Source organism: the organism of the source record quoted next, unplaced genomic scaffold, assembly GCF_019419815.1.
Source record: "Pyrus x bretschneideri cultivar Hongxiangsu unplaced genomic scaffold, Pyrus_bretschneideri_v1 Contig15, whole genome shotgun sequence".
Classification (NCBI taxonomy): domain Eukaryota; kingdom Viridiplantae; phylum Streptophyta; class Magnoliopsida; order Rosales; family Rosaceae; genus Pyrus; species Pyrus x bretschneideri.
The window spans coordinates 4,434,424-4,454,676 of record NW_025999446.1 but is presented as its reverse complement, the minus strand read 5'-3'; the positions used below and the strand labels follow the sequence as shown (position 1 = coordinate 4,454,676).

At 36.0% G+C, this 20,253-nt stretch overlaps 3 protein-coding genes across 6 annotated transcripts; 2 read left to right on the top strand and 1 right to left on the bottom strand.

The window, feature by feature from the left end:
• The first annotated feature begins 5,981 nt into the window (after positions 1-5,981).
• Positions 5,982-13,359, top strand: LOC103965972 (ubiquitin carboxyl-terminal hydrolase 26). 4 transcript variants are annotated; one of them, XM_009379081.3, is made up of 15 exons: positions 5,987-6,337; positions 7,084-7,181; positions 7,275-7,871; positions 7,995-8,250; positions 8,498-9,237; positions 9,352-9,460; positions 9,789-9,967; positions 10,224-10,508; positions 10,583-10,790; positions 11,180-11,248; positions 11,491-11,721; positions 12,045-12,308; positions 12,425-12,566; positions 12,716-12,924; positions 13,025-13,359. In XM_009379081.3, exons 2-14 carry the CDS (start codon positions 7,102-7,104, stop codon positions 12,808-12,810), a joined length of 3,255 nt encoding a protein of 1,084 aa, XP_009377356.2. In that variant the 5' UTR covers positions 5,987-6,337; positions 7,084-7,101; the 3' UTR covers positions 12,811-12,924; positions 13,025-13,359. The 4 variants fall into 4 exon arrangements, with proteins under 4 accessions (XP_018507589.2, XP_009377356.2, XP_009377355.2 ...); XM_009379080.3 differs by having other exon boundaries at positions 13,022-13,359; XM_009379077.3 differs by having other exon boundaries at positions 13,019-13,359.
• A 600-nt stretch (positions 13,360-13,959) lies between these two features.
• On the bottom strand, positions 13,960-15,525 carry LOC103965970 (guanine nucleotide-binding protein subunit gamma 1-like). The gene is made up of 4 exons (XM_009379076.3): positions 14,822-15,525; positions 14,573-14,625; positions 14,420-14,464; positions 13,960-14,299 (listed from the first exon to the last, which is right to left on the bottom strand). The coding sequence occupies exons 1-4, from the start codon at positions 15,020-15,022 to the stop codon at positions 14,218-14,220; spliced, it is 381 nt and encodes a 126-aa protein (XP_009377351.2). The 5' UTR covers positions 15,023-15,525; the 3' UTR covers positions 13,960-14,217.
• A 1,506-nt stretch (positions 15,526-17,031) lies between these two features.
• LOC103965969 (ribosomal RNA small subunit methyltransferase H) lies at positions 17,032-19,937 on the top strand. The gene is made up of 4 exons (XM_009379075.3): positions 17,032-17,579; positions 17,912-18,223; positions 18,972-19,164; positions 19,306-19,937. Exons 1-4 carry the CDS (start codon positions 17,202-17,204, stop codon positions 19,731-19,733), a joined length of 1,311 nt encoding a protein of 436 aa, XP_009377350.3. The 5' UTR covers positions 17,032-17,201; the 3' UTR covers positions 19,734-19,937.
• Positions 19,938-20,253: the final 316 nt, after the last annotated feature.

Here is a 20,253-nt window from a genome sequence, read left to right as displayed (position 1 = left end):
ATATCAGGGGGAGCATCCCTGATACATGCTTATTGTACTATTTTTCCTTCGATTAAGATTTTTCCCACTGGGTTTTTCCTATGAAGGTTTTAACGAGGCAACATAAGTATACTTGACACTATATCAACGATCCAGGAAAAATTGTACTCTTTTTCCTTCGCTATGGTTTTTTCCCACTGGGTTTTTCCAAGCAAGGTTTTAACGAGGCAACTTATGTTGATATGTGGGCATCCAAGGGGGAGTGTTGAAAAGTCTTCAGTCTGATGACAATGAATGCCCACAAAGCAAAAGTCTTCAGTCTGATGGCAATGAATGCCCGCAAAGCAAAAGTCTTCAGCATGGACAAAGTTTTCAATGCCCATACAAAGTGAAAGAGATTGTATAGTCAGACGAAATTACAAGATGCATTAACTTGGAGTTGCTCTATAAATAGAGCACTCTGCATGTTTTCATAGAACAGAATATATAAGAAAAAGAAAACAAGAGAGAAATATCAGTAATATCATCTATTCCTCTGCCTTTTATTTGTTATCCTCTTGTGCTATAAGTTTTAGTGTGACATTTTACATTTACCTTGCACCTACTACTAAAAAGGTTATTCTCTCAAACTTTAACCCTTTTTATAACAGATATGGGATTTGTCTTATTTATAAAGGCATGTTACTGTTTTTTTTCCTAGGACGGTTAAAAATAGCATCCTTTAAAAGGGAGGGATCTGATAGAATTGGAATTAACAGATAAATATAGTGGACAAAAACAAAAGGGTTTTTTTTTTTTTTTTTTTTTTATAATTATTTTATTATTTACAAATGATCTCTAAAATTGATCAAACTCATTATTTTGGTCTCTCATTTTCAAAATCAATCAATGCCATCCCTGACATTCACTACCGCACATCAATTTGGTCATTCCGTTAACATTCCGTCAACTATTCTAATAGTTTGTATGTGGAACCCATAAATCCAATAAAATGGTGACAACTAGATTATACAAAATAAGAGGTTTTATTGCAAATGGGCTCTGACATTATGGGTGGGCACTTGGAAACAAAAACTGAAATCGAAACACGAACCAAATCGGACTGCACCGAACGATTTGGCTTTGCAGTTTTGAAACGGTTTCGATTTTGGTCCCTGAGTTTCAAAAATCGATAAATTTGGTCCCTAACTTTTAATACCACACGTCAATTTAATCTTTCCGTTAAAGTTTCGTCAATATTTTTTGTCTCACTAATCCAATCATATGGGCCACGTGGATTAACAAGAAACTATTTTTTTTTTTTTTAAGATTTAAAACTAAAAGTATAATAAGAAACTAAAAACCAACACTAAAAGAGAAAAAAAAAAAGTCATCGTCGTCTTCATCAAGGTATGCTCAAAAAGAAAAGGAAGACATCATGACACCACTAAAATACTTCGCCTCCTGAACTCATTCCTCATTTCTCTCTAGTTGGTTATCTTCCTATCAAATTTGAATTGAATTTGGATTCTGATTTTATCGAATTTAGATTGAATTTTTTTTCCAATTGGGGTTGTGGGATGCGAGAAAAATGTCAGCGTGAAATACTAGTCTGTTGGTTAACTATTAAAAAAATGGTTTTTTTTTATTTTTTATTTTTTTAATTTTTTTATTTTTTATAGTTGATTCACATGGAACCATATGATTGGATTAGTGTGACCACATCAGCACACAAACGAAAAATATTGATGAAATTTTAAAGAATAGACTAAATTGATGTGCAGTAGTGAAAGTCAAGGATCAAATTTATCGATTTTTGAAACTCAGGGACCAAAATAAGGAGTTCGATTTTTGAAACTCAAGGAACAAAATAAGGAGTTGGATCAATATCATGAATCATTTGCAATAAAAAAACCCCTATTTTGTGTAATCCACGTGTCACCATTTCATTGGATTTGTGGATCCTACATACAAACTAATAGAATAGTTGACGAAATCCTAATAGAATGACTAAATTGACGTGCGATAATGAATGTAAGGGATGATATTGATTGATTTTGAAAGTAAGAGACTAAAATGATAAGTTTGATCAATCTCAGAGACCATTAATGATAAAAACTCAAAACAAAATAAAAAACTAATTAACTTCTGATTTGGTTAATGTGTTGTACATGAAATTTGTAAAGGAAAATAATTGCCTCATCCCTTGTCTTTTTTATTTTTATTTATTTATTTATTTTTATTTTTTACAAGAAGCGAGGTTTTAAAAGACGTTAGGTGCTAGTTGGGCGGCAGTTGGAGCCTAGCGCCTAAGGCGGACTAGGTAGATTTAAGTAAATTTATTATATATCGTATAAATAAGTGCATTCTTATACTTAAAAAAGTACATAATCGTATTGAGATACATATAAAATGTCATATAGATTATAAAACATTATAACGTATTGAAAACATGGGGAACAAACATATAATGAGTGTCCATTCAAGTATTCAGTAAGTCTCTTACAATTTATTGAAAAAATAAAAAATAAAATGCAAAATAAAAGTTATTGATTTTCGGTTTAAATGAGAGTCACAACCTAATTGGGTATGGGCGGGCATCTAAGCAAGTCTAAACGCTCTTTATTAGTTTTCAAACGCTTAGGAATTAACTAGAATGTGGTCAACCGCCTAACTCCTAAGCAGCGTTAAGTGGAGATTTTTAGAACACTGACAAGAAGCGATAAAGCGATATTTCATTAAACAATACAAAAGATACATACGTGCTAATTGGTTACATTGCTCGAGAGACCAAAGAAATTGATCTAGAGTAAAAAAAAAATATTATTGTTGTGAGTATGAATCCCACATCTGAGTCACGAAGGACCTTGCATGTGCTTATAAGTATTAATCTACTCTTCACATAACCAATTGTTTTATGGTGGAACTTCAACTTCTTTATGGTATTAAATCATGTTGTTCCATATGTGAAGCTCAATGACCGCACATACTTCAAGTCATTTAATTTGTGTTGTTTACGCGCTAGACTAAAAAAAGCACCACACCTAAGCAGCAGCGGAGCTGGAAAATTTTTGTTGTGAGGTCATGATATTGGAGAATTAAATATTAATTGGCTTTTTAGATTAAAGTAGCATTGTTTTGCTTAACATTGGGGTCACTTTACTAAAATCATGTGGTCAAATTAGCAGTTTAATGGAACAAAGAAACATGATGTTGGTGTCAAGGGACTTCATTGCTTGCAGTTTCCGTCACTGCACATGAGAGGTCTTACATGTACTTATAAATAAAGGAAAGCTAATGAAAAATGTTTGAAAACTTTAAGTTTTAACAATAAAGACAAAATAAAGGGTAAATTGAATAGTACCAGGATTGATTTTTTAGTGTAAAAATATGGTTTTTCGTTAAAGTGAACAGTACCTCGGGCTTTTCGTTAAAACTCCTTATAAATAATTGAGTTACTCGGTATATAACCAATTAGTTTTATGGTGAAACCTTAACTTCTTTAATCACCGATTGATGTTTCATAAATAATCTATACAGAAAAATAAATTTCCCTGCAAGGAGATATATTTTGTCTCTACCTTTCTTACTTATTGAAAGACTTATCACCCTTATGATTGAGAGTAAAAGTTCACCATAAAACTAATTGAAAATATGAGATTTGTACCCGTAACACGTATAACAATATTCTGTGAATTCAGGTTGCTATCTTATTTGATTAGCTTAACAATTGTCAAGAGTTCAAAGTGATCCAAGTTCACGCTAATAATGGAATACTGTTGCTCACACACTGTTTCCTTATTCATATTTTTCCCTTCTAGTGTTAGATCTGATAATTTATACACTAGCTGATTAGTGTGCATATAATGTCACGAGGGGGTTATATGATGGTTTAGCATTAAGAAATAAAACTGTTTTGCCTTGCCCCTTTCTGTTTGCTCAAACAGTAGTTTTCAATTCACCATATAAGATTCTCTGCTTCTGTTCGATTTATAGTGAGTGGGACCCCAGGTTTTACAAGAAACTAATAAAACTGACAAATAAACGAAGTTGCTTTGATACGTTATTTCCAACAATTAGATTTTGTCGAGACATAATCAAAGACTCCTTGCACGCTCAAAGACGTAAAACAGTTACTTGCTGAACATGACTTAGCAACATTACCCTGGGGGGTTCGTCACCCCATCTGAGGACCTCTATATAAAGGACGGAGGATAATCTGAAAAGAAAAAGAAAAGGAAGAAAAGGAAAGTACCCCTACGATTGCAATTTCTCCTGTGTATGTCATAATGAGCCTAAGGCTTCTCTCCTTTATATGTAAGATCCGTGTACAAACACAAATATCATATATGTTTTTTAATCAAAATAATTTCTGAGATTTGTATAATTCATCACTTTGATTCTTGAGATTTGAAATCATTAAAAATGATCTCTAAGTTTGTCTACCATCAATCATTTTGATCATTTCATGAAAAAATATATTAAATAAGGATCAAAATAACAAAAATACTCTTAATTTAATAAACAATAGGCCAAATGATTTGATAAAAATTGAGGGTATTTTTGTCATTTGAACCTTATTTAATGAAGATTTTTCATGGAATGACCAAAATGATTGATGATGAACAAACTTAATGACTACTTTTATTTGTTTCAAATCTCAGAGATCAAAGTAAAGAGTTATGCAAATCTCAAAGATTATTTTGACCAAAAAGCCTGTCATATACTATAGTTGCTGTACCTCAGTTATGGATGAACCACTATCTTTTCTCTTGTTTATTCTATTATCAGTATATGTCAAAAGCCTCCATTATATACCAGGCTATAACCCTAAAAACTCTAGTATTTATACCCTGCAAGCACCGTAAATCCCCTAGGAACAACCTTTATTAGCCTTACCAAATTTATGCGTTAACAGACATTATTCTGATTTATAATTGTCCCTTTGTCCTGTGTTTATATTGGTGCAACTTAGCTCTAGTTTGGTACTGAGGTGATTTTGAAAAGAATAGCTATGCTTTTTTATGTTTGGTAAACATTCAGCTTCAGTTTTTTTTCAGTGTTGGATAAAAAAAGCTGAAAACACACAGCTGCAAAACCCAGCTTTGAAAAACTAGTTTTTTTTTTCACATCTGTTTTACGTAAAAGTTTATCAAACACTATAATACTGTTTTTTTTCTTTTCAAAAGCACTTTTACAAAAAAGTTTACCAAACACTCTATTGTTTTATTTCACAACTGCTTATTCTCACAGCACAGCAGAAACAGTTGTTTTTCAAAGCATAACAATACCAAACTAGCCCTTAATATGCATATGATCAATGCATTTCCAGGAAATGTGAATGACAAATCTAACGGCATATAGGTTTTGCAAGTGGCATTTTGCAACGATGATAGAAAGATGTTGAGCTCTTGCATGATGACGTAAATTCAAATCTCATTGATGGTTAATATAATATCTAAAGTAACATAATGTATCGTTTGAAAAAAAGAGCATATAGGTTTTCAAAATAGCTCTTCATGGTTATCTCATTTTCGTATAAAGTTAACGTATTTCTATGATATGAATATAACAAGCTTGGAAATATGTTAAATTCATTCACAAGTCATGTTCTTACAAATCAACCATTAATTCTGAAAAGTTTGAGGAGAAATATAATCTCATATATTGCCCAAAAAAAAAAAGAAAATAATCTCATAATCCTTCTCAACCCATCCTTCCTTAAAACAAGCATCATTCTAAAAAATATACATACCACCATCATTCAATATTACGATCTAAACGTATTCATCATTTATCTGTGCTAATAATTTAAGAGATTTTAAAGTCGATTACTGTAGTTTTCATTCTTTTTAACTTTTTAACCTAGAAAATCTTATCCCAACCGATTCCCACGCACTCGTTGATGACACTTGTACCAAAAGTTGATGGGGGCAACCGAGTGCTAATTTAACAGACGTAAAAGACTGGTCCCCTACCCAATGTAAAAAATCTCCATAGATTCTGACTGGATCTTTTGACCAAAAGTCCCCAAATTTCACAACTGAAAAGTGAAAAACTTGTGTTGCTCTGTCTCGGTCGAGATCTCTCACTGTTTCTTCCGGAGTAGGATTCTCTTCCCTACAAATCTACTGGCTCGACCTTCTTTTCCATCCATATTTATTTTAATTTACAAATTAGCAAAATTACAAACAAAACCGAGCTGTTTGGTTTACCAAAAATCGAAGCCATTCCTCCCTCCCTCGCACGCTGACCTATATAAAATCCCAAATTCCCATTTTATTTTTTTTGTTAATTTAAAAAATTATTAATTCGTCAAGTTTCAGCTCCAAAGGTCCAAGCTTTCCTCTTCTTCTGCTTCCTCAGCCTCTGAACCCAGGTACCCTTTTGAACTTTTTCCCTCTATTTTTTTGGGTTTAATTTCTTTCAATTTTCTGTTTCTTTAATATGCTTGAATTTTGATTTGATTGCTTATTTTAATTTGTTTCGATCATGCTGTTTTTTTTTTCGTTCTTGTGGTTTCTAGGGTTTTTTTTTTCCCCTCTTTCTATTAATTTATTATTTGCTTTTTTTTATATTTTTATTTCTTATGGATACTGCTGCTTGAAGATCATTCGTAGGAACTCGTTTTATTTTTCATATGCTTTGAAAATGCATGGTGGAAGTCATTGCATCTGGAATTTATCAGAATGCAAGTTTATGTTTGTGGCAAACAAGAACATGTTCTTATTTGAGAGTATCGAAAAGTGTATATTTCAAAGCTTCAATTTTTTTAAAAAAATAAATATACATAAAGCCAGTAACACTCGAAAATTAGTTTTTCGGGTTGCCTTTAAACCGTGTTAGGATTCCTACATCCCACATTGAAGATATTGAACATGTTTAGGTTAGTATGCGAGCTTTTGGGCACCCTTTTCGTGAATGCCAGTTTTGCAAGGGTACTCTTTGTACACTTTGACTACATCCTATTGTAAAAAAGATGATTGCCGAATATTATAAAGCGTATAAATTGTGATCTTCATTCCAATTGTGTGCGTGTGTGGGAGTGTGCTCGTGCGCGTGCACGCCCATGTTTACTTCTTAGTATTCCTAAGAATTCATGTTTTGGGTACATGTCCATTGCAGGGTTGGTCGGTTGTTAAAATGAGCCGACCAAGTACGCGCAGTAAAAATAAACGAAACAGACAAGGAGATAATGTTGACAACACTTCAGAAATATTGAGGTAGAAAAGTTTGCCGTTTTATGTTAAGAAGAGTTATCGGTTGCTTGATATGCACCCTTGTTATGTGGCTTATTTATGGTTGGTATTGTGTAGGAAAATACATGCAACGGGTGAAATTACAAATGAGGATATATATACGCTATATAAAATTTCAAAGCCGGTTTGTCAAGGCTGCCGTGTGAATTCTAAAGATAACCCAAACTGCTTTTGTGGGCTAATACCACCTCCGAATGGAAGTAGGAAATCAGGCCTATGGCAGAAGACATCAGAGATTCTGCAAACTCTGGGCCCAGATCCTTCTCAGGACCTTCGTCCTTCTGCCGATTCTCCTGCAGGCCTCACAAATCTGGGTGCAACATGCTATGCTAATAGCATACTCCAATGTTTGTACATGAACAAGTCCTTCCGTGAAGGTATCTTCTTGGTTGAACCTGAGGTTTTGGAACAGCAGCCAGTGTTGAATCAGCTTTCTCGGCTTTTTGCTCAGTTGCATGCCAGTAAATTGGCTTTTATAGACTCATCTCCATTTGTAAAAACACTGGAGTTAGATAATGGAGTTCAACAGGACAGTCATGAGTTTCTGACCTTACTTCTTTCTTTGCTTGAACGTTGTCTGAGCAACTCTAAAGTTTCAAAGGCAAAATCTATTGTTCAAGATCTTTTCCGTGGAAGTGTATCACATGTTACTAGGTAGAGACTGAACCTGATTGGATTAGAATTATACTTCTTCGTATTATGGCCTTTTACTTTGTGCTGGTATTGTTTCTGAAGTCTCTCCTTATCTTTATGTTATTTCCACTTGCATGTACTTAGGTGTTCACAATGTGGAAAAGACTCTGAAGCTTCTTCAAACATGGAAGACTTCTATGAGCTGGAGTTGAATGTGAAGGGTTTGAAAAGTTTGGGTGAGAGTTTAGATGATTACCTTAGTGTTGAAGAGCTCCATGGAGAGAATCAATATTTTTGTGAGTCTTGTAAATCAAGAGTCGATGCTACTCGAAGCATCAAGTTGCGCACATTGCCTGAGGTTCTGAACTTTCAGCTTAAGCGATATGTTTTCCTTCCAAAGGTAGTTATGAGATCCTTGGTAATGCATAGTTTTCATTTTGTAGTTATAATTATCAATTGTTGAAATCGCGAATGATCACAAAAAAGTCGAGCTATATTTTATATACCACACATGCTTGATATTGATGCAGAGTAGAGGTTGTGTTCTTGTTTGTTATATGGTTTATTGTTGACGTTGTCATTGATTTGTGGTTAATAGTTATTTTATTCTTTTTAATATTTTATTCTATATTGATTTGTGTCAATAGACAACAACCAAGAAGAAAATTACTTCTGCATTTAGTTTTCCTGGAGTACTTGATATGAGGAAGAGGCTATCTGACCCTTCTCAGGGTGAATCAGTATATGACTTGTCAGCTGTGCTGATTCACAAGGGAACTGCAGTTAACAGTGGCCATTATGTAGCGCATGTCAAGGATGAGAAGACAGGGCAATGGTGGGAATTTGACGATGAGCAGGTCTCAAACTTGGGTTCTCATCCGTTTGGAGAAGGGACTTCAAATTCCAATACCAAGCCTGTTAAACCTGAACCTGTTGATCCATCTTGCATGGAACAAAAGAATACTATTTCAAATGGTGACAATGTGGATGTCATTCACCAACAACCTTCAGAATCTATTACCAGTCATGTAGAGACATTTTCATGTGCTGATGCATATATGCTGATGTATAGTCTCAATCGTTCCCGGAAGGGTGAAGAGAAAGTGCACGTGGAATGTAATGCCAACAATAGGAAGATACAAGGTGATACTGTTTGTAGTTCTCTTCCATCTCATCTTTGTGATGAGATTGAAAGCTTTAATGCATCATATCTTGATGCTTGTGAGCAATACAAATTTAAGAAAGAAGAAGAGATGAATAATATCACAGAACGAAGACAGGAAGTGCGCTCGATTTTGTCGGAAGCTCCTGTTCAACAACTTGAGGAAACCTTTTTTTGGATATCAACAGACTGGCTTCGTCAGTGGGCTGATAACATGATTTCACCGTAAGCATATGCTTGGTGTCTTTGCTTTAGTTCTTAACTTGATTTCTGCTGGAACTACAATGTCGGTTTTTGGTTCGCAATTTCTTTTTGGGCTTACATAGTAATCACTTGCAGTGCACTTGACAACACATCCATCCAATGTTCGCATGGAAAAGTTCCAGTTTCAAAGGTTGGCCACATGAAAAGGTTGTCAGTTAAAGCATGGACCAAACTGTTCTCTAAGGTATTTGTATGTGTTATTGGACTCGCTTAATGTTGTGTGAACTCTATCTGTTGTTTATAAATACTTACACCAATTTGCATCATGATGCTTATGTGATGAATCCTACTTACTGTCAACTTCATACCTTCTCGCTCCAGATTAGTACTTTGGCTCATCTTTTTCTGATTTTTCATGTGTTGGCATAATGGCATCATCAAATGTTCATTTTTTGCTTTTGCCTCTCCTTTTTTTTATTTTTTATTTTTTTTATTGGGCTTTTCTTTTCCATTTTTTAGTTTTACTTCCGATGAAATGTATTCTAGTTACTGATGATTGAATGCTGGTTCAGTATAAAGGGGGGCCAGAACTGGCCAATGATGACTACTGCATGGTTTGCCTTATTGATGGTGCTCGAAATGTAGTCTGTGCTGACAGTTATAGGGATAGAAGAATAATAATGAAGCAAGTTGCGGAGGATGCACTTGCAGCGAAGTGTTCAGGAGGAATATATTATGTTTCTAAAGCATGGTATGACTGCAAACTGTTTTGTTGCTTTTTATCCTTCCTTCAGATCTCTTCATTCTTATGCTAGAGACTTTGCTATGACTTTTTTTATTAGGGATTTTCTCATACGAACACACAATCGATGGATAAAATAACTAATTATAGTGCATTACAGAAGATAAAGCTCCTATGCTTTGTTTCAATACTTTTGTGCTTCTCATAGCTTTTGCTACATCATATTTCGTTTTCTCTAATGATTCTAATTCATTTTTATTCGTAGGTTACAACAGTGGCTTAAAAGAAAAATTCTTGATGCTCCAGCTGAAGCCGATGCTGGACCAACAGCTTCAATTAGGTGTCCTCATGGGCAACTTATGCCTGAACACGCCACTGGTGCTAAGAGATTGCTTGTTCCTGAGAATCTCTGGCTCTTCCTTTATGAAGATGCTTTAACAGTGAAGCCTGATGATCATTTGGGTTGTTTTCCATTTCCTTCTGACTCTGCACAGTGTTCCCAATGCAGTGATGAACTATCTGAAGTTGCATGTATGGAGGATTCTTTAAGGTAATTTAAACTTTTACTTGTAGCAGAGAGCTGTTAAGCATGTGTAATTGCTTTGACCGGTATTTTTGCTGCAGATTGGTGAGGCTCAAACAGCGCCAGACTCATGAGAAACTACTTACGGGAAAAAGTGTGCCACTTTCGCTGCATTGCAAGTATTACTTGATACCCAATTCGTGGCTTTCAAAGTGGAAAAACTACATTACTGCAAATGGAAAGAATATTTCCTCAGTGGAGAAACCTGAAACATTAGAGGGCATCATGGATTTGCTAAAGTGCGAAAAGGTAACTTAGAAGGTTTCTAGATGTGCTTCTATTGAAATCCGGCACCTCTAGTAGACTGTAATTTTTTGTTTGCATGCTTTTGACCTTAATCATGTTCATCAGTCTCATAAATGCAGTCTTTATGTAATTGAAAGCTGAATGCATATTTAATTTACTTTGGGCTGGACAACACTTACTATTGGTTCAAATTCAATAAGCTGAGTTAACGCGGCATCAAGTTATGTACTAATTACTGGAACTAGAAATTGTGTAGTGCATTTAAGAACTATTCTGGTTCTTCTCTTCTCTAAAAATAAAACTATCCTGGTCCATGCAGTTCAGTCTGCCTTATTTTTCTTCACTTATTAGTGTGATGCAATTATTCTAACCTCCCTGATGCTTTGTTTCAGCATTCACAACTTCTAGAAAGGCCTGTTGATCTGGTCCAGAAACGTGGTCTGATTTCCCAGAAGTCTCCTGTAAGCATATGAATAAATGCGAGTTAGTGTATATTTGTTGATTGAACTTGTTGGTCCTTTTTGTCTTTCCATTTTGTCTCTTTTTTTTATCTCCTTCTCATTTGTAAAATTATTGTTTCTTATAAAAGAAACCTTTTCTGGTTCTTTTAATTTTCATGGGATTGTGCGGATCAAATTTGTACTTGTGAGAATGCTCTAATGTGGGAACTCTTGCTTCTTTTCCCTCTCTTTGTGGATTATAGGTGGATGGGTTAATACTCATTACTGAGAATGACTGGAAGTCCTTCTGTGAGGAATGGGGTGGTATTGAAGAGAAAGGAATATCTGCTGAAATAGAGTTAAGTAGTACTGAAGAAAATAATTTGGCAGGGTCTTGCGAAGAGATGCCAATGGGCGAGGAGGACCTCAGTACTCCAAATCACGTAAATGGTGAAGTTGAGTCTCGACGACTTGTGATTAAGACTTGTCCTGAGGTAAAGGCTTACCATTTTAAGTTGTGTTTTCTTGCCATGCATAGTGGAGGACACTTGTTATATATCATGTTTCTCTTGCTACGTTTTAAATTTAAGAATGTCTTATGCTAGAGTAGATGCTCCAATATCTGGAACCTTTCGGTTGCGTAGTCTTCTGGCAGATCATTAGTGACTCCAGTTAACTTGTATAAAACATCAATAAGTGGCAGCAACATCGATTTTGCACAAAAATTGTATAAATTTTGAGTCATATATTTAGAATTTATAGTTACGAGAAGCAGTTTTAAAGTTGTTCGTCTGATTAGGTGCCTCAATTTTCCTAGATATGTGAGGACTGCATTGGAGAAAGAGAAAGCAGGGAATTAATGCGGAAGCTTGATTATTGCAACGAGGACATATATGTATACTTTGTACATGGCAAGGAAGCTCCAAAGTCGATTCTAAAACCATCTGATACAAATTTCGATCCAGATCGCCGAGTTTCCAAGCGCTCTCGGAGGACAAAAACTGGGGATCAAATAAGCTTAAAAGTCTCTGGTTCCACAACCATATACCAGTTGAAAATGATGATATGGGAATCTTTTGGGGTATGCTTCTTGAAGCTAACACGTAGATGCGAGTGTACTCACCAATGCATGGGTTAATCATTTGTCCAAATTGTTTTTTTTCCTGTGGCATCTGATTACTGTTTTAAATTATGCAGATTGTTAAGGAAAACCAGGGACTTCACAAAGGTACTCGGATAATTGAGGACGAATCTGCTACTCTTGCGGACATGAATATCTTCCCTGGTGATAGACTTTGGGTGAATGATTCAGAAATCCATGAGAACCGAGATATTGCTGGTAATTTTATGCTGTTATTTCTTCGCATTTTCTTTGTAATATAATGCTTAAAGTCATAGGAAGTGTTTGTAGTTGATGTGATTGAAAACTTTTACTGCATTGGTTAACTTCAATAACCTTAAACATGCATTTTGACAATTGTTCCACAGATGAGCTATCTGACCAGAAAATGGATGCGCAACACACTGAAGAGGGGTTTCGCGGGACGCTGTTGACAACAAATGTTTCGTCCCAAGTTGTTTAGAGGCATGCCTTTTGCTGGTTAATATTTGAATGTAGTACCCATGTTTTTGTAGATATTGATATATGGGAGGTGACTTGAAGTTTTCTCGGCGTTTTGATGACCTGCATTGTTGAGGTTAGTTGCGAAAATGCATGAATGTTCCCTTGTGATTTGCTGGATTTTTTGAGACAGCAGTTTTGATTATTGACCGTTCTTGCTCCTTTGGCAGCAGCAGTTGTCCAGTGCATGTATAATTCAGGTCACCCATCCCTTGCCTGTGGAGACAGATTACAGTACGCTGCCATTGCTCGCTGACACATGAGAAAAGGAAATGTGATATGCGCTGTTTCCTGGTCGGAATGTTTTGGGCTAACCACTGCGGTGGTAATTTTCTGTTGATATAGATGTTACCGCGACTTTTATGTGTCGAACAATGCTGATTACAATGGTGTATATTGTCGAATGTGCATGTCTTTTTCGGGTGTGTGGGGTGACGTTTTATCTCATAGCTAATAGCTTCCGCCGGTGGTCACTGTACAAGTAAGTTTTATAAAGTATATTATTTTAAGAGTTTCATGTGTTAGTTCCTCTGTTTCAGTTTCTGGGTTCATTCCTATCATGAATTTTGTGTTCGTATTCTCGGATTGGAGGTGCAAGAAAATGAATTGAAATTATGTTTGTATAAATTTTCCAATAAATAAATCCAAAAGATGTGTTAATAAAACGGAAATTGGTTAATCAAATTCCTGTTGCTAAATTGATCAGAATTTTATATCGATGATATGCATACTAAAAACTGATCATTTCATCGATTCGAGATTTTAAAAGGCATTAGTCGCATAGCAGGGCAGAGAACTAGCGCCTAAGCTTCTAGGTGAGGCCTAGGCAAGGGCTTGGCATCTAGGAGAGGGCTTAGGCCCCTTTTTTAAAAAATTAAATTTATTATATAACATATACATCAATGTCTATGTATATTTAAAATAAATACATAATTGTATCAAGATACATAAGTTACAAAATTGAATAACATATACATTATAAAATATTAGAATATATTGAAAACATAAGAAACAAGCATATAATAATTGTTCACTCAAAAGATTCAACAAGTCTCTTATAATTTATTAAAAAAATAAAATGTAAAATACAAGTTATTTATTTTCTGTCTAAATGAGAGTTGTGATTTTTAGAACAGTGCATCGTCTAGAATTTGAAAAATGATTATATGACATAGGGCACATCTCCCATGAGTTTTGCGGAAATTTCACATGTTTGCTTGCCTGTATGCCAATGCATTATTCTTCTTCCTCCCCGTGACTTATTCAAAGAAAATGCAGGAAATGAAACCTCCTCTGTTTTTGCTCTGCCTCATAATATGCATACAAAAAAGGAAGGGAAAACATTGAAGATGGAAAAAGTTTATCAATTTTAGATCCAGCGGCTGTGGTTTCTGGAGTTGTTGGCTCCCCGGAACCACCTATCCCACCCTACTTCACCTGGTCCTTTAGTCCTGTGTACACGAATTAGATCACCCGTTGAAAACGGACTTAGGGTGTAGGGTGAATGTTCTTAACTAACTGAGCTACAACGATATTAAAAAAAAGGGCTGGAAATTGGAATTATGTCTTACCATGGAAGCAATGGATCAGATGTTGACTCAACGCTTGCAATGAGGCTGTATAAGATCAATATTACCAAAAAAAGAAAGAAAGATGAGGGGTTGGAGCCGTTGGATTGAAATGTGAACAAAAAAATATGAACAGCTGGGATTTGATTTGCTTACTCTATGCAGACAATGGAGGATTCACCTATTGTCTCAAGTTCGTCCAGCTCTTTCTGCATATGAATCACACAACCTTTTTCAGTTTTCATAAATTCTTCTTGTGCGCCAATATGAGTTAGGCCAGTTAACTAAGACAATATGTCCGCTCCCACATCCAAGTCAAAATTCCGCTCTAAAGATTAGACTAGTTTAGAATATTGTATTGTAAAAGAAAAATGATGGAGATAATTGTGAGAGAAAAAGATGGACCTGGATGATGTCGATTTGGTTTTGGAGATGGGAAATGGAAGCTGCGAGCTTATGCTTGCCAATGAAAGTGGGAAATTGGGCAACTCTTGCTTTGTCTTCGAAACAAACTGGCAGAGCCATTCCTCCTCCTCCTCCTCCTCCATCTTCTCTTGCTCTTGCCGGAGAAGATGATGGGTTTGCTTCTTCTACTTGCTTATCCATTCACAAATTCCAACCAAATCTCTCTGTCTTTACACCTAGAACTAATGATATTGTTGAGAGAGAGAGAGAGAGAGAGAGAGAGAGAGAATGGGGACCTATGTTTTGTTCATGATTAAAAAGCACTGAGGAGTGGACATGGAATTAAAAACAAAAAATAAATAAAAAGCAATTAGATTATAAAAAGTCATGAATTTATTTAGGGATATATAGAAAGGGGGATGTGGTGTGAATGATCATGTTATATAACTTATTTATTTAAGTTAATAATTGATTTTTGGCGCTGATGAATCGCACGATAGTGGCTCAAGAGACGCTGAAACACCTCTGTAAATCTCTCTATCTCCAAAAGAGTGGACTGCCATGACGAATAAACCATGAATTATGAGCAGAGCAGTAGACAGGGCAACATGCCAACAACTAGACCACATATTTCCCTTCATCCATCCATCCTCAAATCAATTAATTTATACATAGTTTTAGAGAAAAACTTGTGTGGGACTCTCATACCACATGATTCGGAAAATATCTTTCACAGAACATAAAAAAATAATCTCTTTTTCTAGTACCATCCAGCGTTAACTAATCAAAATAAGACAATCCTAGCGAAATTTCCGTCGTTTTGAATAAGTGTGGTAAAGAATAAGGGATGAATGAGTCATATACCAAAGGTAGCAACAAGTCTAGTTTGACAGTTGACATATCTGCTTAGCTCAGACCCATTCAAACTGTGATGGTTTTTTCAACAATTTCTATCAGCAATAAGTTCGAAAGTTTTAAGTATTTTCCCCCCCCTTAAGTGCTATGAAGGTTGTGACATTCTTTGGTTTGAAAAGCCTCCACATTTTATTGTTCATTTACTTTCAGCTGAACGTAATTGAAAGGGCTTCTTCGCCTTCTTTCTCGTTTTGTAACCGTTCTCTTTTATAAAATCTATTTATCGTTGCTTTTAAAAAAAAAAAAAAATTAAACGGAGGGATTTCTTGTAATGAAAGAAAAATACGGCTCTTGGAATTCTTTTTTTAATATTTGCTTTTGGATTTTGTATTTTGACGTTTTGGATTTTCAGTTTGGGATGTGCACTTTTGAAGTATAGGTGTTCGTTCTTCGTATTTTAGAGTTTCAAGTTTTGATTTTAAACATTTTCAAGTTTGAAGTATGAATTTTGGCATATAAAATTTCAAAGGCCAACATTCCTACTTGAAATTCCAAAATGTTTACCAAAGAAAATTTTCAAATTGACAACTTGAAAACGCCTAAAGCTAAATTTCAAACTCAAAACTGAAATCCCAAAATGCTCGAGAGAATTTTATGAGGGGTTTTTATCACAAATGGTCCCTAAAATCTTGTGAAGCTCATTTATGTGTCACATCAGCACTTAATGAGATTTTTAACAGAATTGTGACGGAATGACCATATTGATTTGCGTCGCCTATTTTCAGGGACTACATTGATTGATTTTCAATTTCAGAGACCATCATGATGGTGAGGGTAAATTTCAGAGACCATTTGTGATAAAAACCTTTTTATGAAACAATTTCAAAGCCACATTGACTTTCCGGACTATTAGTACAAAGCCAATGTAAGAATTTCTTAACATAGTCTTATATTAGTTGTTAAGAACGGCAGTATAACTATGAACTGATTCTATCTAAGGTCATTCTCCAAATAGCACGCTTCAAAACACCCAAGTCCTACCTAAATATCTCGAATACTAGAAATTCCAGAAAACCGACCAAACCAAACCAGAGACTAACCAAAGTCCAAAGTCCTACTCAAAGAATGAGGATCCTTTCCGGATCCTTTTTGTGAGGATCTCGAAAATCTGTGAATCATGTATGTTTTTCGTACATCGTACGTCGTGTGATCATAAATCATTTTAATATTTTCATTTAAAATTAAATACAAACAACACTTGAAGAAAACTAATTACACAATATATGATAAACATACACGATTTACGAATTTCTGGATTCCTCATCAAGAATCCGGAGAGGATCCGGACTCCTACTCAAAATCCCACACCCAAAAGCCGAAAGCCTACAAAAATGCAAACTCCAACGGTCCAACCCTGAAAATTGTTCTAATTGGGGTTTTAGGAATTTGGATTTGGGCCAATCCAGTGTAATCCCAATCCCACCTTAGGGTTAGAAGATTTAAAATTAAAACGACATCAATGTGAATGTGGGTACAATTTTTTTTGAACAAAGAAATGGCAATAGCATCAACAATATCGTCATCAACGTCAAAGCTCTTCTCTTTTTCCTCGGTATCACTCCGCCTGAGAAGCCTCACAACCACCGCGCGCAGCTCCAGAAGCAACTGCAGCGCCGCCAAGAAGAAGAAGGAGAAGCAGGAACTGAGGCAGATAGTGGTGCTAAAGGAAAAGAGGAGAACGCGTTCCGACAGAGAATTCCAGTTGGAAACAATCAAGCGCTATGGAGGCACCGCCACCCACATTCCCGTCATGCTCGGCGAGGTTCTGGACGTTTTCCCCGCGTCCAAACAGCTCCGGTACTTCGTCGACTGCACTGTCGGAGCTGCTGGGCATTCCTCTGCGGTTAGTAATCACTCTTCTATCTTTCCTTCTACAGAAAGCACTTGTGGTTATAATCGCTTCTGCTTCTGCTTCTGATAGAAGTGATAATATAAACAAGTTGAATTTTGTATTAAACGTCTAATCCAATCCAAGTTATGCAAGAAGCACTTGGGAGTGCTTCGTGAAGAAGTGCTTCTTGAAAAAGCGCTTCATGGAGCTCGCAGCACTACTAAGTTTGTTTGCCAAATGCACTTTAAACTTTTTGGTTGCCCTACAAGAAGCAATGCTGAACAGACCCTTAATTTGATGTAATTACGAGTTGGGTTTTGGCTTAATTGTTTGATTACTAGCAGATAATTGAAGGGCATCCGGAAATGGAAGTTTATGTTGGGCTTGATGTTGATCCTACGGCGCTTGAGAAGGCTCGAGCTCGGATCCACTCTGTTTTGCATGACCCGACTAGTTCGAGCCTCAAAGCTTACACCTTTTTGGAGAACTTCAGATATGTGAAGTCTCTGCTTTGTGATGTGGACGAGACACTGGTTGAAACTGGAATTGATGGGATGTTGATGGATTTGGGAATGTCGTCGATGCAAGTGAATGATCCACAAAGAGGGTTCAGTGTGCTTGCTAATGGACCTCTTGATATGAGGATGGATCCTCAGGTAAGAATTGTTATGGCAATTTTGTATCCAATTTAGTTGAATGAGATAAAGACTAGGAAAAAGTTATTTGCTTTTTTACGTTCCAAGTATATATGTAAGAAACTTAAGAGCGCATTTGTGGTTTTGAGTTTTTTAGCGGGTGGAGTGTTGTTATGAACTGTGGGCGATCTTATTGAGTCAATTGGTTTCTTGCAATTTTCATGGTAATGGTTAAACATTTTTATCTGAAGACTCATCGGGGAGGCTCTGATGCCATTTTATTTGTACATGTGTTCCCAAGTCCAAAGACCAGTTTGAGGGTGTTCATGTGAGTGATAGCTCAAATAGGATGCCTATAATAATGCCCCTTTTATCATGCGTAAGAATGGTGTACTAATGGGTAGGTTACAGTTACACCACATGTGTGCATATGTGGAAAATTGGTGTCGTGGCCATTTTACATATACGTGCTTCCAGCAGTGTGGGGATCGTGTAGCTCATGTAGGGATGTAAAGATCTGTATCACCCAATTATGATCCCCTCATCATATGCACTCATGATTGTAACTAAGCTCAGTTATCTTTTTCCTTTTCCAAACTAATGTTCTCTGCCGGTACTGACTTTGATTCATTGAAGTCCGAGGTGATAGTTTATAGGGTGAAGGAAAACTTTCTAAGAAAAATGATATGCATGATTACTATGATTTACTGACTGCATCATCATTGTAAATGTTTGTTTCATTTAATTGATTGGAGTAGGGCTTTGACAGGCAAGTCTGAAAGCCGAAGACATTTTGAACTCTTGGCCAGATAATGAGGTAGGGCGCATTCTGCGGGACTATGGGGAAGAAAGTAACTGGTACTCTCTTCAAAATAGAATTGTTAGAGCCCGTTCACAGGGTGGATTGCATACCACTGGTGATTTAGTAGATCTTATAAAGAGTGCAACTCCGCTGAGTCGAGGTAGGCATCCTATGTTCTCTATTGTTCTTGTACTTTGACCTTGCATAGTATATTTCTATCAGAACCATAGTTCCATTGATTGTTGTATTAATGGATATGCAAAAATGCTTTAATTACTAAGGTTGAATTCAACTGCAACAGAAGGACGGCAAGGTTGGATTAAGACAGCTACAAGGGTGTTTCAAGCTCTGAGAATAGCTGTGAACGATGAACTGAAGACTCTCGAGGATTCTCTTTATGCTTCTTTTGACTGCCTTGCACCTGGTGGCAGGTTGGCAGTCATCTCTTTTCATAGTTTGGAGGACAGAATTGTGAAACAAACATTTCTGGACATCATCAACGTCAAAGACAGAGATGGTGACGTTGACATGAATGAAGAAGAACCACGGAAGAAAGATTTGAGAAAGATCATGAGTGACATTGATGAGAACGAAGCATGGATCAAACAAACGGTACAAGGCTTAAGAGGCATAATTCTCACTAAGAGACCAATTACACCGTCTGAAGCGGAAGAGAGCCTGAACAGCCGGGCTAGAAGTGCCAAGCTCAGGGTGCTTCAGAAGCTTTAATCCTTTGATAACTGCTGGAGATTAGATTAGACGTGTACAAGTGTTTCCCCATATGTATCGGCGTCATTGGTGTTTTTCCATGTTTTGATTCACGTTTTATTTAAGTTGAAGCTTAGAGTTGACATACAAATTACAATTGTTGCCGTTAGGAAATGTAACATTCCACAAATATGATATATCTGAAGGCCTTGATCGTTCATTTGATTTGTTGCATTTGAATCTCCGGCCACACGAAGTCTCCTCGTGGTGATTTACATAATTTCTCAGAGAAGTTTCCTTTTCGGGGAGTTAGCTAGGCGCTTCCTGGTTAACGGATTCTCGATATTTGATCTAGTAACATTCAATCTCCATTCGAGGAGATTTCCTTAGTTTAAATTTCATGAACGTTAGTTTAATGTCTCGTTGAATTAAGGAAAATAAAAATGGGAGTTCTCATCGTGTTAATTAAGCAAATGGTGAAGAAATAGCATCCATATCCATTGACTTTCTAAATTATTTTAACCTATAAAAAGGGAGATTC

Bases quoted from the DNA above. Each gene is read 5' to 3' on its own strand.
- LOC103965972 (XM_009379081.3), top strand. From the start codon at position 7,102: ATGAGCCGACCAAGTACGCGCAGTAAAAATAAACGAAACAGACAAGGA. The intron at 11,249-11,490 runs GTAAGCATATGA...TGTGGATTATAG, and splicing joins TGATTTCCCAGAAGTCTCCT to GTGGATGGGTTAATACTCAT. The intron at 11,722-12,044 runs GTAAAGGCTTAC...CAATTTTCCTAG, and splicing joins TGATTAAGACTTGTCCTGAG to ATATGTGAGGACTGCATTGG.
- LOC103965970 (XM_009379076.3), bottom strand. From the start codon at position 15,022: ATGGATAAGCAAGTAGAAGAAGCAAACCCATCATCTTCTCCGGCAAGA. The intron at 14,626-14,821 runs GTCCATCTTTTT...ATTCATATGCAG, and splicing joins ACCAAATCGACATCATCCAG to AAAGAGCTGGACGAACTTGA. The intron at 14,465-14,572 runs GTAAGCAAATCA...GATCTTATACAG, and splicing joins TCCTCCATTGTCTGCATAGA to CCTCATTGCAAGCGTTGAGT.
- LOC103965969 (XM_009379075.3), top strand. From the start codon at position 17,202: ATGTGGGTACAATTTTTTTTGAACAAAGAAATGGCAATAGCATCAACA. The intron at 17,580-17,911 runs GTTAGTAATCAC...GATTACTAGCAG, and splicing joins CTGCTGGGCATTCCTCTGCG to ATAATTGAAGGGCATCCGGA. The intron at 18,224-18,971 runs GTAAGAATTGTT...GGGCTTTGACAG, and splicing joins ATATGAGGATGGATCCTCAG to GCAAGTCTGAAAGCCGAAGA.